The sequence below is a fragment of the Notamacropus eugenii genome, chromosome 1, assembly GCF_028372415.1.
Source record: "Notamacropus eugenii isolate mMacEug1 chromosome 1, mMacEug1.pri_v2, whole genome shotgun sequence".
Classification (NCBI taxonomy): Eukaryota; Metazoa; Chordata; class Mammalia; order Diprotodontia; family Macropodidae; genus Notamacropus; species Notamacropus eugenii.
Window position 1 is genome coordinate 521119642 of NC_092872.1, and position 17906 is coordinate 521137547.

Consider the following 17906-nt stretch of genomic DNA (forward strand, 5'->3'; position numbering starts at 1 on the left):
CACCAGGGATGGATTCTAAAGTGGGATAAGGGCTAAGCTCCCTACTTCTTACTCATATAACCTTGAGAAAGTCCTTTTATACCCCTTGGCCTCAGTTTTCTCCTCTGTAAAATGGCAGTAAGGGAGGGGTATTGACAAATGAGTCTCTAAGGTCTTTTGTAGCTCTAACATGCTATGTCCTAAGGTACTTTTGAGCTCTAAATCCTATGATCCTGGGTGTGAGTGTCTCTAAAGATGAGTAGTAAGAAGACAGAGAAAATAACCTTGGGTAGACCCATCTGGGCAGGGTAAGAGAGCAGCTACCCGGTACACTTCATTACTATTCTCTGTACTACTCTTCTTCTTTGTTCCCAGTATTTCCCATCATTCCTCACTCTCACTAGCCCAGTATATGTCAAGCATGGTTTAAGTGATACTGGGGAAAATAAGAGGAATGAGCTGGGAGGGAGGGGGGACCCTGATGGAGTTGTCCCTAGGAAGAAGATGCTGACAAGAAGCTTTGGCTTTGTCTAGGATAGTCCTATGTCCAAGGAGAGACCAGTCCTTCCAGTCCTCCTCTCTTCCTCAGGATTTTCCAGGCTCCACCCTCCTCCCATTTAGTCCTCAGAGTCTAGAGTGGTAGAGGGTTAGGGGCTGTGAATGTGGTCAGATTTTTTGGAGAAGACCAACGAAGGAATTGTCTTATTTTTCTTTTTTATTCAATGGGGGAGAAGAGGAAGAAAAATATTTGGTAACTGAAAAAATGTTTTTAAAAAAAAAGTAAAATGGTCAGGTCAGGGGGCCTGATCACCTGGGGAAGGGCATGATCAGAGCAGCAATGAGTCCAGGATTGGAACCAAGGCTGTTTCAGGTGTGATTTGTAGGTGGTAGAATTGGAAAGGTCATACAGTCCAACCCTTTCATGAGAAAACAGAGGCCTAGAGAGTTTAATTAACCAAGGTCACTGGGGTAGTTACAGAGTTGAGAGTCAAACCCTGGTTTTCTAACTCTACATCAAGTGTTTTTCCCATTTATATAGCAGCTCCCTTCTTTTATGGTCTGAATTGGCTTTGGTTGAGGTCAGGGTTATGGGCTGAGGTCAGGCCTGGATGAGATCAAGGTTTAGGTTCAGGTCAGTGTTGAAAGGTATCCTAGGGGCAGGGGGGAGGGTGCTATGGTCTAGTGTTCTAGGTTAATTCACTGGGCTGGAGACTGTTAAAGTTTAAGGACTTAATTATGGTACAGAACAGTACTGGTAGGAGCTATACTTCAGGCACGTGATCAAGGTGGGAGAGATGTAGTCAGAACTAGGGGTATTAACTAGGGAGCTGGAATTAGTAATGACTAAGTTCACCATCAGGTTGATGACATGGCTGGGGCTAAGGACTTAGCCCAGGCTGAGGGCATGGCCAGGGTCAGATGTTAGAGGCAGGCCTAGGGTTGAGGTATGAGAGTTTCTTAAAGGCTAGAGGCATGACTCAGGATAGGAAATGATCAGGGTTGTGGTCAAGATTCAAAGGTAAGTCTGGACTAGAGGTTGAGTTGGAAGGGTACAGCAAACACTTGAGTCCAGCTTGGATACAAGAATTAGAAATATGGTTAAGGTAGGGCTAAGGTCAAGGTCAGGCCTACAGTTTGGGCTGCAGATGTGACACAGGGAGATGATAAGGACCTAACAGGGGTTGGGAACTTGTGGCCTCAAGGCCACATGTGGTCCTCTAGGTCTTCAAATGCAGCTCTTTGAATCTAAACTTAAACCATTCAGTCATTTGAGAGCCATACTTGAGGACCTAGAGGACTACATGTGGCCTCAAAGCCTCAGGTTCCCCACCCCTGACCAGTATCTTAACTGGGTGTTGGTTAGAATCCAAAAAGATGAGGATAAGGCTACACCAAGTCCTAGTGGGTCCTAAGTGAGAGGTTCAGTAATTCTCGTGAACTCCCTGGTTACCTGGTAAGGTCTTGGAGCCTGGCTTGGCTGTTAGACCTCGAGCTTGGATGATGTCCACTTCAAGTTGTCCATTCCTCTCCTGCAATCCAATCTCCACATCTCCTACAAGGCCCCCAAAGCAGAGAAAACAGATAGGTTTAGGAGCTCCCTTGGCCAAGGACAGGCTTCACTGTTCAGGCAGGTATCCTTGAAGACAATGCCATCACTGTCCTAGACTTAGACCAAGGTCCTGCAGAGGGTAAGACAGGTATGTACTCTATCTTAGTTCAGAACTTCTAGTGGGAGTACTTTAGGCAAGACAAAGTAACTGCTTCCAGTGGTGTTAAGGGAAGGTTGAGAGGGCTAAATAATCCAGTTTCAGGCCACAGGAGCTGCTACATCTGAACTCGGGGCTGGAAGAGGGAGATCAGGGTACTGGCTAGCCTAGTCTGGCAAATTAGTCAGAGGATTCTCTTATTTCCTGGGGTCTGAAGGTCACTCACCCATTGATGTGGTGGCTAAGGTCTGTCGTCCCACAAACTGCGCAGGCCCCATACTGCCCAGGAAGTCACTGAACTGAGCATCAGATGCGAGACACACACCTCCATACGTAAGACTGGAAGAGGAAAGAGCAAGGTTGAGAAGGGTCCCTAAGGCAACCAAAGAGGCCTGCTATCCCCAAGAACTACACCCAGGTGTTTCAGAACCTGTTTCTGTCTGCATTTTTATTAGTCCTTGCTGCCTCTCTAATTAGATTTTGCTTTCCTAATAATCTGTTTCTGCCTCTTTATTCCTCCTCATGCCTGTCTGTGTATCTATTACTGTCTGTCTGTCTATTGCTGTTGTTCTATTGCGGCTTCTGCCTCCCTGCTGGTCTCAGCCTATTTTTCTCTTTCTATCAGCCTCTGATGGTCTCTGTCTCTCAGCTTTTCTTTTCATCAGTGTCCGTCTCTCTGCCATCTTCCTCTGTCCATCCACTTCAGTTCATTTCTACAAATACTTACCAGCTCTCCACTATGCACAAGGCATTAAGGTACTTGGCTAGGGGCTGAGGATACTGGGAAAAAAATGAAACACAGGATCTGCCTCCCACCTCAGTTCTACTAGGGGTGGGTATATATGATATACACATATAAGTAAATATAAGATAAACTGAGGAGGGGAAAGAAAATGTTAACCAGAGGAATCCAGAAAGATATCTCGGAGGTGACACATGAGCCAAGCCTTGAAGAAAGTGAAGGAGTCTAAGGGGCAGAGCTGAGGAGGGAGGCATGAGAGAAAGGTGAACTTGGACACTAGATGACAAGTTTGGGAAATAGCTAGCAGTTCAGTCTAATTGAAACATAGGGTCAATGAAGGGGAATAGGATGAAATATGGCTGGAGATGTGAATGGCAGCCAGGTCATGGAGAGCCTTCAATGCCAAGCTGAGCATGTATTTTAGCCTCTATGCAATAGGGATCCACTGAAAGATTTTGAGGAGAGTGCAAAGGTCCACCATGCTTTGGGAATATTATTTTGACAGCTGTATGGAGCTAATCCACAAACTCATTGGGGGCAGGGACTACATTATCTTTTGCCTTCTTTTTTATCCCTAGCACTTAGCATAGTGCCTGGCACTTAGTAGGTGAATACTAAATGTTTATTGACTGTATAACGAGTATAGATTGGAGGGAAGAGCTTGGAGGCAGGGAAACCATTAGGAGGATGCTACAATAGTCTAGACAAGGGCTGATAGGTGTCTGAACTAGGGTAGTGACCATGTAAGTGGCAAAAAGACAAATTCAACCGATGTGGTGAAGGCAGAATCAATCAGCAAGTCTTGGCAACTGATTGACTATTTGGGGGAAAGGGAGAGGGAAGAGTTAGGAATGACGCAGAGTTTTCGAACCTGGGTGACTGGAAGGATGATGGAGCCCTCTCCAGAAATAGGAATGTTTGGAGGAAGGGTTGGTTTAGGGAGGGAGATCATTAGTTCTGGTTCTGGACATACTGCATTTGAGATTCTGATGGGATGTACAGATAGGATTGTCCATCAGGCAGTTGACAATGTTGGCCTTGAGTTCAGGAAAGTGATTAGGGCTGCATATATAGATTTGTGCATCTATATATAGATTATAATTGAATCAAGCCTATGTCTCTGCCTGTCTCTCCACCAGCCCCTTTTCTGCCCATTTGTCATTCTCTCCACCAACCTCTATTCCTATCTCCATAGGAACCATTAAGGTCTCTTTCAATTGGCTTCTTTTAAGACTCTGGACAGTCCTAAAATCTTGGCACTCTCTCCTTTAAGAGACTTGTATAACTTTGAGAGACTTGTATACCTGTTACCCCGTCCCATCCTCAGACACCAGGAGTTCCTGCAGGGGGATAGAAATTGAGAGTCCCACTGAGTCCTTATACCACTCAAAAGGGACAGCCCTAACCACAGGGTTCCAGTCTCCTTACTACTACCTTATTGCAATTCTGTACAAGTCCCCAAAAGGGAAAAAAGCAGGATTGGAACTCAGTTCTGGGGTTGTGGGTTACTCTCTGAGCACACCATTTCTGAGTCCTAGAATATCAGACCTGGAAGGGTCTTCATTGATCAGAGAGTCTGACCCCATCATATGATTAAGATCTCACATGCTTTGGTGGCAGAGTCCAAACTAGAACCCAGGTTTCCTGACTCATAGATTACCACTTTTTCTTCAAAAGACAGCAAAAAAAGTGATATAGTTTTTTCTTAAAGTAAAGAAAGAAATCTAGATTAGAAGCCAAAAGACTTGAGTCTAAATCCTGGTTCTGCTATTAATTCCCTTTGTGACAAGTTATTTCCCTTCTCTGAGCCTTCATGAGTTTCTTCATCTGTAAAATGAGGATTTTGGACTACATGAACTTTAAGATCACTTCCAACTCTAAATTTAAAGTTCTATGATTTGGGGGGAAAAAATTGTAAATAAAATAATAATTTGGTATTAGAAGAGGTGAGAGGATGGAGGGATCTTTAGGGACTCTTCTGGTTAAAGAAGCCTTCCTGAAGAAGGAAGGAAATGGTACCAAACACTGTGCTAAGCACTTCATAAATCTCATCTCATCTAATCCACATCACAACCCTGGAAGTTAGGTGCTACTATGATCTCTACTTTGTAGTTGAATAAACTGAGGAAGAAGAAGTTAAGTGACTTGCACAGGGTCACACAGCTAGCATGTGTCTGAAATTGGATCTGAATTCGGGTCTCCTAGCTGTCTTCTAGGTGAGATGGGACTTGTGCTAGTTATGTGTTGAAAGTAGTGTGGTATACTTCTAAGTCTATATCCCAAAGAGATCATAAAAATGGGGACAGGGCCTATGCATACAAACGTATTTATAGCAGCTCTTTTCATGGTGGCCAAGAACCAGAAATTGAGGAGATGCTCTCAATTGGGGAATGGCTGAACAAGTTGTTATAAATGAATGAAATGGAATACTATTGTTCTATAAGAAATGATGAACAGGAAGACTCCAGAAAAACCTGGAAAGATTTATATGAACTGATGCTGAGTGGAGTGAGCAGAGCCAGGAGAACATTATACCCAGTAACAGCCACAGTGTACGATGACTGACTTTGATAGACTTAGCCCTTCTCAGCAATGCAAGGACCTAAAGCAGTTCCAAAGGACTCATGATGGAAAATGCTGTCCACATCCAGAGAAAGAGCTATGGAGTCTGAATACAGAGCGAAACAGACTATTTTCTTTTTTGTTTGTTTTGTTTTTTCTTTCTATGGTTCCTCCCATTCATTCAAATTCTTCTATACAACATGACAAATGTGAAAATATGTTTAATAGGAATGCATATAGAGAGCCTATATCGGATTGCATGCTGTCTTGGGGAGGGAGGAGGGAGGAGGGAAGCAGGGGGAGAAAATTTAAAATTCACACAAATGAATGTTGAAAAATAAATCAATTAACTTTTTAAAAAAGTAGTATGGTATTAGATTAGTAGCATTAGATTTGGAGTTAGAGGCACTGAATTTGAATCTCAGTTCTGCTATTTATTTCTTCTGTGACATTTGGCAAGTCCCTTCCCCTCCAGGACCTGTTTCCTTATTTGTAAAACCTGGAAGGTTGAACTAGATACTTTCTAAGATCTCTTCCAGCCCCAGATACTATGACTATACACTGCCCAGCTTATTGCCACTGAAGTGGCTCCACATGGAATTCCATCTGTTCCTCTCCCCTTGCTGGGAGTTTGCCTATTGCTAAGCAGTAGCCACCGGATGGCCCAGGGATGCAACCAGAGTCCCAGAGATGTCCATTACTTGACATTCCTGGCTGCATAGATAATCATTATCATCAGAATAGCTAACAGTTATGTAGCTCCTTAAGTTTTGCAAAGCACTTTACTTATTTCAGCGCATTTGATCCTCACAACAGCCCTGTGTGGTAATTTTCAAAATCTCCATTTTACCAATGTGGAAACTGAGGTTAAGAAATTAAGGTGACTTGCCCAGGGTTACACAGCTAGTGTCTTGGGTAGAACTGGGACTCAGGTCTTCCTGACTCCAATCTTAGCATCTTATCCATTATGAAACTTTACTGCCGCATAATCATCTTCTCTCATTCACCCATCCAGGGACACATTATAGCCAGCTTGAATGGGTTTATGAGAGACAAGTGTTAAATTTTCACCGTGAGCATTTACACTTAGAAAATTGACAAACTCTACAAATCAGGGCTTGATTTCTTGTTTTGCTGATTGTCTAGACTTAAGAAAGTGATGAGGAAAATGTTAATAATGCAGATTACACTTTAAAATGTGTCATCCATACATTTTTGTAGAGTTAGTTGTTAAACATTTACCAACACACCCCTGCATACATCTATCCATCTGTTCATCCATCCATCCATTCAACAACTTTTATTAACAAATGCTCGTTGAATGAATGAAGCCCTTAGTTGGCTCAGGTTGATGTTTGATTGCCTTTTCTATGCTTCTAAATCCAGGAACCATAAAAAATTCACTTCATAACTTGGATATTTACACCTGAGATTTGAATGTACAGGAGATATGGTTATCTGTTCCTTCTACCCTACTACAGCATAGAGCTTCCCTCCATCAGGACACTATGGACTTAAAAAAAAATTTTGGTCAGCTACTAGAAAAGGGCATGTCAGGGCAGCTGAGTGGTGCAGTGGATAGGGCACCAGCCTTGGAGCTAGGAGGACCTGAATTCAAATCTGGTCTCAGAAACTTACTAGCTATGTGACCTTGGGCAAGTCACTTAATCCCAGTTACCTCAAGGAAAAAGAAAAGGTCATGTCTATTATTAAGAAGAGGAGAGCAGGCAGTGGTCTCCAAAGGTTATCATTCCCCTACCTTTTGGAAGAACAGCTCATCTTTCAAGGTACAACTCAAATGCTCCTTCCTCCAGGAAACTTTCTTCCACTAGAAATGATTTGTCTTTCCTCAGATCTCACTCAGTACTTTGTACCTCTCTTAAGCACAAAATCATTCCATTTTATTTCATAGTTAACTGCACCCATATCATGTATCCTGGATGAGGGCTTTTAAAAAAATCTTTATATCTCTAGTGCCAAGGAATATGGGTAGATGCTTAGAAATCATCTTCTGGATTGAATTAGATTGAACAGTCTCCAAAGAAGGCGAGTTTGATTTGTTGGGGTCTAGAAGTCCTTCCTAATGCCCAAGCCAAATATTTTCTGCTATACAATTTAAATTCCTACTTCAATTTCACTAAATTAGTGTCTACTGAGCACTAAGTTTTTTGTGCAACTCTATGCTAAGGGCTCGTGAGGAGGGACTTGAGGCAGGCCCCTCCCTTCTTTCTGGACCTCAGAATCAGAATCAGAAAAATGAGAAGGTTGGACCAGGTGATCCAAAAGCACCCTTCTTGTATCAACCTTCTATGAATTTGTGCCACAACACAGCTCAGTAACCCAAACCCATGCCCGCCCTTCTTGGGGACCCAAGAGAGGCTTTCAACATCCTGAAATTAAAAGTTTCCTCCAACATCCCTATTGTCTTTTTGCCAGCTCCCTACAGGATCCTGAGGAGACAATAGTGAGACTGACAGTGAGGTAATTATCTGTAATTGTTTGTGATGCCTAGGCTGCTGCCTTATTTCCTATCGTACAGCTGGCTCTTGGGGCCTTTCCTGCTGAGAAGGTCTCCTGGGTTGCAGCTCCAGAAAGTCATGTACTAAGGGACCTCAGGGCAGAGAACAGAGAATGTTATATCTTAAAGAAACCTGCCTCCAGAAGTCATAGTTTCCTTTCATTGAAGGTCTTCAAGCAGGATGCTGATTACCACTGGTCAGCTATGTGGCAGTCTATTAGTCAATAAGGTATGTACCCCACGCTGTGCTAAAGCATGAGAGACAAAGAGGCCAAAATTCCCTGTTTGGGACTTGAAGGAGCTCCTCCTCTAATGGGGGAGACATATAACTGAGAACATCAAGGTAATTTGAAAGAAGAAGGCATTAGCAGATGGAAACAAGGATGGGGAACCTTTGGCCTCTAGGCCACATGTGGCCCTCTAGGTCCTTGGGTGTGACCTTTTGACTGAGTTCAAGTTTTACAGCACAAATCCTTTTATTAAGGAGAATTTGTTCTGTGAAGATTGGATTCAGTCAAAGGGATGCACTTGAGGACCTAGAAGTCCACATGTGGCCTTGAAACTGCAGGTTCCCCACCCCTGTACTAGCAATATCTTTTGTGGAGGATAGGACTTGAGCTGAGGCTTGAAATAAGCCAGAGAAATTAAGAGGCTGACATGAGAGGAAGTCTTTTCAAGGTAGTGGTTGGATTAGATGGCATGGATTAATTCTAGAACTGAATCTAGCTATAATAAATAACATTAGAGTTGGGAAGGAGCTTAGAACACAGAACATAGAATCTCAGAGCTAGAAGAAACCTTAGGACATATATCAAAGAATGCCAGTCTTGGAAAGAACCTTAGAAAATAAGAAGCAAAACTTGAAAGGAACTTTAGACAAGAGAACACAAAGTGCTAGACCTGAAAAGCACCTTAAAACATAGAATATAAGATTAAGAAGTGATCTTAGAAGCCATTTAATCTAATCCTCTCAAAGTACAATTAGGGAAACTGAGAACCAGAGAGAGGAAGTATCTTGCCTGTGGTCACCCAGGGGGTTAATGACACTGCTATATTTGTTCCCTCCTAATAAAGAAATAGAGCACGTGTAGTTGGTTGCTTCCTGCACCAAATATGAATCTGAGATGGAGGTAGAAGTCGAGGCTTGGACACAAATCCTTGTTTTCTTCTAAAAAGCAACTGTAAAATAAAATTTCCTGCATTTCAAATCTTATGAATTCTGCTCGTTCATTTGAAACTCCCGGATGTTTTATTGATTAGCTTTTGGGATTGGGCTACCTCTTGGATACACAGTGTCCTTAATCATTAAAACTTCCATTCTATTTCCAAAATGTATTAACTTCCTCAGTTTTATCCAGAACCTGGAAAACAATGTAGTGTAGTGAGAATACTGGCTTGTGAGGCAGAAGACCTGGAAGCTAGTCCTAGCTTTGCCACTGGCTAGTAACCTTCTGCAAGTTACCTTTTCCCCTTTGTGTCTACTTTCTCAGCCTCTGTTTTCTCCTCTCCAGAATGAAGGAGAGGACCTGGACAACTTGGTCCTACAAGTCAATTCCAGTTTCAGATCCTATAATTCTAATATGCTCGAAAGAGCCCTGGTCTTAATAGTAACCAATTCTAGTTCTGACAAACTTTGATTTGAACATCAGTCAGCCAATCAGTAAACAATTATTATGTGCAAAGATGTATTGTAAATCAAAACCCCAAGCAGTTTTGACCCCTTGATGTCCACACAGGCACACAGCCATGTATGCATTCATACATACATGAGGCAGAGGCAGTACATGTGAGGTTAAGGGGAAAGAAAATAGTCACACTCATTTGAAGTAATAGAATATAGAATGGCAGAGCTATAATGGAGTCTACAACATAGTATATGAGAGCTGAAGGGGCCTTAGAATGTAGAAAGTCAGAGCTGGAAGGGACTGTAACAATGATCAGGTCTAATTTGTTTGTTTTCACGTATAAGGAAATTGAGGAGGAGGAAAAGAAAACGGAACTGACTCACTGAGTATATATGTACACCAAGTTAGCCACTGAGCTGGGGCTTAAACCTGCATTTCCGTGCTCTCACACCAGCGATCTCCCCTTTTTGCTTTGTTGCCCCCTGAGTCTGCCCAGAGGGGGCCCCAAGGCACAGAACTCCTTGCCACACTTGCTCTTCCAGACCTATTCCTGCCTTTCCAGTATGTCTGTTTCCCCAGACAGCAGATGGTCTTGGAGAGGAGGGGGCCAGCCTGACACCTGCAGTCCTCAAGAGCTTAGTAGCCAGGCAGCAGGCTGTGCCAAGAAAGCCTGGTCCTGGCCAGTCTGGGACCAAGATGGTTGTTTGCTGCCAGTTCAGACCCTGCTGTTTTCCAAGGTAGAGAACACAAGAACTCAGATGCCCAAGGCTGAGAAAGGAGTAGAATGAAGTAGGAAAGGGAGGAAGGAACCAGAGCTTGGTTCTTTCACCTCTAGAGTGATGGCACTATTGGCCATGGACTTTGAGTCAAGGAAGAGACTTTGGGGAGAGAAGAGTGAAAGAATGTTTGAGCCAGACCTCAGATCACACACCAGTGTGCAGAGTGTCAGCACTGGGCTAGCCAGGGACAACAGGCCACTGCAGAGAAGGGAGTCTCTTTTTTCAAGGGACAGAAGTGACTGTCTGAACATCCTCTGTATCAAAGCCATGTGCCCTGATACTCTGCTGAATGGAAAGCAGGGAGGAACATACCGCATCCTGTATACAGGTATCCTATATACACATACTGCTAGGTGGTGCCGTAAATAAAATGCTAGGAATGGAATCAGGAAGACCTGAGTTCCAATCTAGCCTCAGAAACTTGCTGGCAAGTGACCTTGGGCAAGTCACTTAACCACTGTTTGCCTCAGTTTCCTATATGTAAAATTGCGATAATAATTATACCTACCTCTTAGGTTGTTGTAAAAATAAATGAGACAAGATATGTAAAGTGCTTTGCAAACATTAGAGTTACATGGAAACGTTAACTCTAGCTATTATCAGGTATGTATCCAATTCCACAGGTCAAGTGTAAACATATACAAACATATGCACAAATATGGCACTCACTCATTAGCACACAATTAATTCACATACAATTAATCAATCTACCAATCTATCAATGGTTACTATGTGCCCAACACAACACAAAGTGCTGGCAATACAAAGGTAATGAATGCAGAAAAATTTCCTATTCTTAAGGAGTTTACATTCTCAGAATATTAACTCCCCTTCCACCCAACCACCTCTGCCCCCTCCCTGCCCTATGTTGCCAGTTAAATAATGCATATTCACAATAGAGATTCACATGTGTAGAGATATACACATATTGCTACACTCATACACACACACAGACACACAGAAATAAATCTATGTGGAGACATGTATATGTTAGAAGATGGATGATACCAACTGCACTTCAGGTTGCTGAAGAAAGAACAAGACCATAGGAAGAAGCCAGGATGAGAAGAGTCTGACAGTCCTCAATATGTCCCTATCCCTAGCTTGCTACCTTAGACACTTTAGCTGAGTTCTGGGACTGTCTTAGTTGAGTTGTTACCTCCTCCCACTGGAAGAGCTCCTTCACTCTGTATTGTCTGTTATATGTTCTCCTATGTAGACTTTCTCTGATTGCTTTTTGCTATAAGTTTGGATAAAATGTTTCTTGGCTAAGGGTTATATGTGTTCATTGTGGAACTGGTATTTGGTAAGAAGGAAGTCAAGCTTTGAAAACTTGAGGTGTTCCTTTCCCCATTAATGAACAGAGATCAGAAGTTTTTAGATTGAATCTGAAAACTATATCCTCTGGATTAATAATATTATAGGAAGACAAACAGACATCATTCTAGCCCAGCACTCTCTCTCTCTAAGGAGAGCAGAGTGACCAAGATCCTGGCCCTAAGCTCCTTCTTCCCTCCTACCAGGAAATCATCTCCTTTGGGGAAGGATGGGGGTGGGGGAAGCAGAGGCTAGAGATGGCTATTCTGCCTCCCTTTGAGCCACACAGCAATACCCCCATGCTATATGGAGGAAGAGCCACAAGAGACCTCAAGACACTGAAAAGACTCTCCTTTTTCTTCTCTCCAATTCCTCCCTGGCCCTCATCTAGGCTTGGGGTATTGATCTCCACCAATGAAGAGAGAGTCCTCTGAACTTTGGGGCCCAGGGTAGATTTAGACATATACATACATGTGTGTATATGTACACATAACCCACATGTGTGTACATACATATGTGTGTATTTGTGTGTATAGGCATGAGTATATGAATGAGTATAAATATATCACATATATACATACATACATATGTAGGTGTATATATATATACATATAGGTATATGTATGTGCATATGCACATACTCAATCACATACTTAGGCCTGTACAGACATACATGTTCATACTTATGAAGATGTATACACACTGGTAATGCACTCACACAGGCAAACACATATGTGCACACACAGATGCACATAAACACATATTTACCTGCATACTCACTCAGGTAACATGTACACTCATACATACATGTAAATGAGCACACACACATGCTCTCACTAGAAATAATTCGGTCAGGTGCCCCTCTGACATATGGGCTATCTAATGGGAAGGCTGGCACAGCTGTCTTCTGGGGCTGTTGGCTGCCCTGGGAAGTTCTGGCCCTCAGCCCAGGGGAGGGGCCTGGATGGTTCATTTCCGTCCTTCCCATCCCACAGAACCACATGGGCCTCTGTGGGTCTATTTTTAAGCCAAAGCTGAGCAATTTTCAGCCTGGTGCCATAGCTCCTAGAGCTTGGAGAGGAGGTGGGAGAGAAGGGAGGAGCGGCTCCTTCCTCTCTGGGAGCTCTGACATCAGTCTGGGATCTGCAGGAGGTCAGCCCTCCACCAGAATACCTGCTAATAACAAGGAGGAGGTGACCAGTAAAAGCGGCAGCCTGTTAACACATCCTCGCACCACACCTGCATCTACCTCCCCCAGTTACGGGAGTAAGTCTGTCTCTTCGATCCACACTGATCATAGGCTCCTAGCTGTAGAGCTGGAGGTGGAGCTGGACATTTTCCAGTCCAACAACCCCATTTTTACCTAGTGACCTTGAAGGTTCTATTCTATTCCAAGTCTATGATCCTGAGGAAATGTGAGTTTCTAACACTCCACTTCACAGATGACGAAGCTGAGGCCAAAGAAGGACAATGACTTGTCCAAGACCATACAGGTAGAAAGTCACAGAACTGGGATTGAAACCTGGGATTTCTAATTGTAGATTCATTATTCTTTCCACTGTGATATACTGTTCTGTTCAGTATCTCTAGAAGTTCTTAACCTGGTACTCCCAGACCCTCAAAGGAACCAGGGATAGATCTCAGGGAATCCATAAACATGGATGAGGGGAACCCACATCTTTATTTCTCCTAACCTCTAACCTAAATTTAGCCTTTTCTTTGCTTGAGAGTTTTGTTTTTCTAAACTAGGAGTGAGGAAGAGGAAAGGAGAAAAAATAAATGCTTGTTAATAGAAAATGGAAAAAAAAGTCTTCAGAGGGATAAAAAACATGCCAGGAATCCTCAGGAAGAAGGTAGATTCATTTCAAACATTCCTTGGAGTCTGGTAAAATAGGAAACAATATTGGATTTGAAGACAGAGTGTTTGGTTTCAGTCCTAGACTATTACAGGTCATCGAATGTAAGCCCCTCCCTTTGTAGGTAAGGAAACTGAGTCTCCAGAGATGTTAAGGGACTTGCCTGAGGCCATAGAAGTAGGGTCTAGCAGAGTCAGCATGATGCCTTAAGTAAATGGTAGAGCTGGGAATGAACCCAGGTTCTCTGGCTCCCAGTCCAGTGTTCTCTCATTCCGAAATCATTCCAAGCCCCATGAGGCCAGCTTTCACAGGGATGGTGAGTGAAATTCAATTAAACAATTTTTAAAAAGTTTCAATCAGAAAAATAAGTGTTTATTAAGCACTTTCTTTAGGCACTGAGCCAAGTGCTAGGAAGAAAAGACAACAATCAAACAATTCTTGCCCTCAGTGACTTATAGTCTACTAAGATGAAACTATGTGCATGGATAAGTAAATGCTAAACATATACAAAGCAAATTTTAGGAGGGGACACCCAAATAAGTGGGGGTTCAGGAAAAGCCTCTTCTAGGGGTGGTGCTTGAACTGAACTTGAAAGTGATATTGAGATTCCAAGAGGAAGAGGAGGGAAAGGGTGCATTACAGGAGTAGTACAAAGGCACAAACGTGGGAGATGTACACACAACGCAGGCAGACCAATTGGGTTGAAGTGCACAATGCTTGATGTGAAAACAGTGTGGTAAGATAGGTCAGAGGCAGAGTGTGAAGGACTTTAATTGAAAATGATTTGTATTTTACTGTAGAGGAAAGAGGGAAGCCCTGAATCGACATGGTCAGACCTGGGCTTTGGTAGCTGTGGGGAAAATGTATTGGAGAAGAAAGGGACTGGAGGCAGAGAGAGCCAATTAGAAAGCTACCCCGGTAAGCTAGATGAGAGGTTCTGAGTTAGGCTAGCAGTAGAACAACTAGCAAGAAGTGGATGGGTGTGAGAGATGTTGAGACAAAACAAGGATGTTCAGAAAAAGGGTGAGTTTGGGGGCAAAGATAATAAGTTTTGTGTTGGATTAACTGACTGAGATGCCTATGGAAACTCTAAGAGGAGGGATCCAACAGATGATGTGAGACTAGAGTTCAGGATAAAGATATGAACTATCTATGTAGATTTGGGGGCCATCTGCATAGACATGATATTTTAACCCAAAGGAGCTGGTGAAATGGGGATGAGAAATAGAATGGAGGGAGGGGGAAGAGAAGAGAAGAAAGAGAAAGGAGAGAGAAAGAGAGAGAAAGAGGGGAGGAGGGAAGAGGGATGAGAAGAGAGGAAAGAAGAGGAAAAGAGAGAAGAGGAGAGGAGAGAAAAGGAGAGAAGAGAGAAGAAGAGAGGAGAAAGTAGGAGAGGAGAGAAGAGGAGAGATAATCTACAGAAAGAAAAGACAAGAGCCTGGAAAGAACTTTTCTGAGGTGACCAATTCCTTGAAGACCGGGCCTCTGGTCTTTCAGACTCCCTGTCACTTACTTGCCCTCAGAACCATAACTGTTCATGCTGTCCTCAATGGATTCATGGCTGGCTTGGCGCAAGGTTCGGCTGGGCATCTCCACAGCCAGCCCTGTCTCTGTGCTTCGTTGAATGGCTCCTTTTAGTCTCCGACCATCTCCATCTAAGAAAGCAAATGAAAGATAGAAAAAAAAAAGGTAGAGAGACATAAATACAAATACGGAGAAGAAAACTATGGGAAGTTCTCATTATTCTCTCACCCACACATTGTAAAGGACCCTAAGACTATACCTTCATGGAATATTGAGCAAGAAGGGATTTTAGAGACCCACTAGCCTGATTCTTTCATGGGGTGAGCCAGACAGCTTAGAGTGTAAAGTACTGAACTTGGAGTCAGAAAGACCCGAGTTCAAATCCTGCCACAGACACTATCAATGTGACCCTGGGCAAATCGCTTAACCTCTCTGTGACTCAGTTTTCAAATGTGTAAAATGAGGATAATATTAGCACCTACCTCATGGAGTTGTTGTGAGGGTCAAAATAACATATGTATGCCTCTTTGCCCACTTAACGTTCTGTAGAAATTCCAACTTTCAAGAAGCAGCTAGGTGTGCTTCAGATAGAGCATTAGACTCAAGTCAGGAAGACCTAAGTTCAAGTCCTGTCTCAGGCACTTACAAGCTATGTCACTTATCCTCTATCAGTATCAGTTTCCCCATCTGTAAAACGGGGATAATATTACTTATCTCATAGTGTTGTAAGAATCAACTGAGATATGTATGTGCATATTTTACAAATATGTAAAGCACTTTGCAAACCTAAGTGTTATATAAATTTTGGCTATTATCATTTTATGAAGGAAAAACCCAAGGCCCAAAGAGGTTAAACTTGCTCCAGAGCACAGAAAGAATAAGCAGAAAAAGTGGGATTTGAACTCAAGTCATCTGACTCACTCTGCCAGACTTTACTGTCCTTAAGAATCCACCTGGATTGAGTCTTCCACTCATCACTTACTAGCCATGGGACACTGACCAAATCATGGATCTTCCTTGTCCTCAGTTTCCTTCTGCATCAAGTGGTATGATAATACTTGTACTATCCAACTCAAAGCATTGGGTGAAGCAAGTTAGATCATATCACCCTCAAGTGGGTGACACTTCATCAATTCCACTGACTCCTTCTGGTCTAGAATCAGATATAAAATCATCTATGTGATTTTTAAAGCTTTCCATAAAAGATTTACATGAACTGATGCAAAGTGAAATGAACAAAACCAGGAGAATATTGTGCACAGTAACAGCAACATTGTGTGATAATCAACTGTGAATGACTTAGCTCTTCTCAGCAATGCAAAGATTCCAGATAATCCTGAAGGACACATGATGGAAAATACTATCCACCTCCAGGGAAAGAACTGAGGGAGTCTGAATGCAAATAGAATCATACTTTTTCTTTACTTTAAAATTTTTTTCTCAAGTTTTTTTGTCTGTGTTTTCTTTTACAACATGACTAACAAGGAAATAGGTTTTGCATAACTGTACATGTATAGCCTATGTCAAATTGTTTGCCTCCTCAATGGGGGGGGGGGGTGGAGGAGGGAGGGGGAGAATTTGGAATTCAAGATTTAAAAAAAATCAAATGTTAAAAATTGTTTTCATAAGTAATTGGGGGAAAATATTAAATATAAAGCTTTCCATATCTTAGCCCCTTCTTCTTATCTTTACAGTCTTCTTATTCCTTACACCCCACTCCATCCCTCACATACTGTGTGCAATCCAATGACAGAGGCTTCCTGGATGGTCCTTAGGGAACACTCCATTTCCGCTGAGTGTCTCCTCTGCCTGGAATCCGTTCTCTCCTTGTCTCCTTGTCTGCTTGGATTCCCTGGCCTCCTTCAAGTCCCAGCTACAATCCTACCTTCTCCAGGAAGCCTTTCCACATTCCCCCTTAATTCTAGTTGCTCTAGTTCATTGTCTCCATTTGATCTGGTAAGCATCTCGTTTGTATGTTGTCTTGTTCATTAGACCATGAATTCTTTGAGAACAGAGACTGTTTTTTTTTTACCTTTGTGTCTCCAATGTTTAGCACAGTCCCGGCACATAGTAGGTGCTTAATAAGTGTTTGTTGACTGAAACTATAAAATAGCACATAAATCTAAGCAGTTTATTGCCCCATTTGAAGCAGACCCTGCATTGACATCCTGGAGAAAGACAGGTAGACTTTTTTTTTCTGGTATTTCCCTACCCTTTACCAATTCTTCCTTTCCCCAGGTCCTTATAGTACCTCATTCTTCAGATAGCTCCCCTTCAAATAAAAAGGTTAGTGTCTTGTCTCTTAAGGACCCTATCTCCTAGGTAAGCACTAACTAATCAAAGAGACTAGCAGAGACTAGTTGGTCCAGGAGATACATCATGGTCTTCAGGTAATGGAAGAGCTATCACATCTGTCCTGTGATAGAACAGAAGGAACAGACTTCTTCTGACTGGTTGCCACAGGTAGAATTAGGAACAAAGGAGAAAAGTTACCAGAAGGTGAGTTTTGGTCCACCATAAAGGAAAACTTTCTAACAATTGGAGCTGTCCAACAATGTCAGGGAGTGTCAGGCAGCGAGTGTCTAGAAGTTCAGCACACACAGGCACATTCACAGACTTACTCTCACACAAAGACACATAACTCACACACACACACACACACACAGAAAGAGGGAGGAGGGAGAGAGAGAGAGAGAGAGAGAGAGAGAGAGAGAGAGAGAGAGAGAGAGAGAGAGAGAGAGAGAGAGATACATACACCTAGAAATAGACAAGTGGCAAAAAGACAAACCCAGGCACA

At 42.7% G+C, this 17906-nt stretch overlaps 1 protein-coding gene across 1 annotated transcript in view; it reads right to left on the minus strand.

Annotated features, from left to right (window-relative positions):
• RIMS4 (regulating synaptic membrane exocytosis 4) overlaps nt 1–17906 on the minus strand; it is a 63570-nt gene that overhangs the window by 16630 nt on the left and 29034 nt on the right. The window contains exons 2-4 of the mRNA XM_072633690.1: nt 15099–15240; nt 2413–2525; nt 1931–2032 (exon numbers count right to left, since the gene is read on the minus strand). Coding sequence (XP_072489791.1) covers nt 1931–2032; nt 2413–2525; nt 15099–15240 — 357 coding nt within the window. The remainder of the gene's footprint in view (nt 1–1930; nt 2033–2412; nt 2526–15098; nt 15241–17906) is intronic.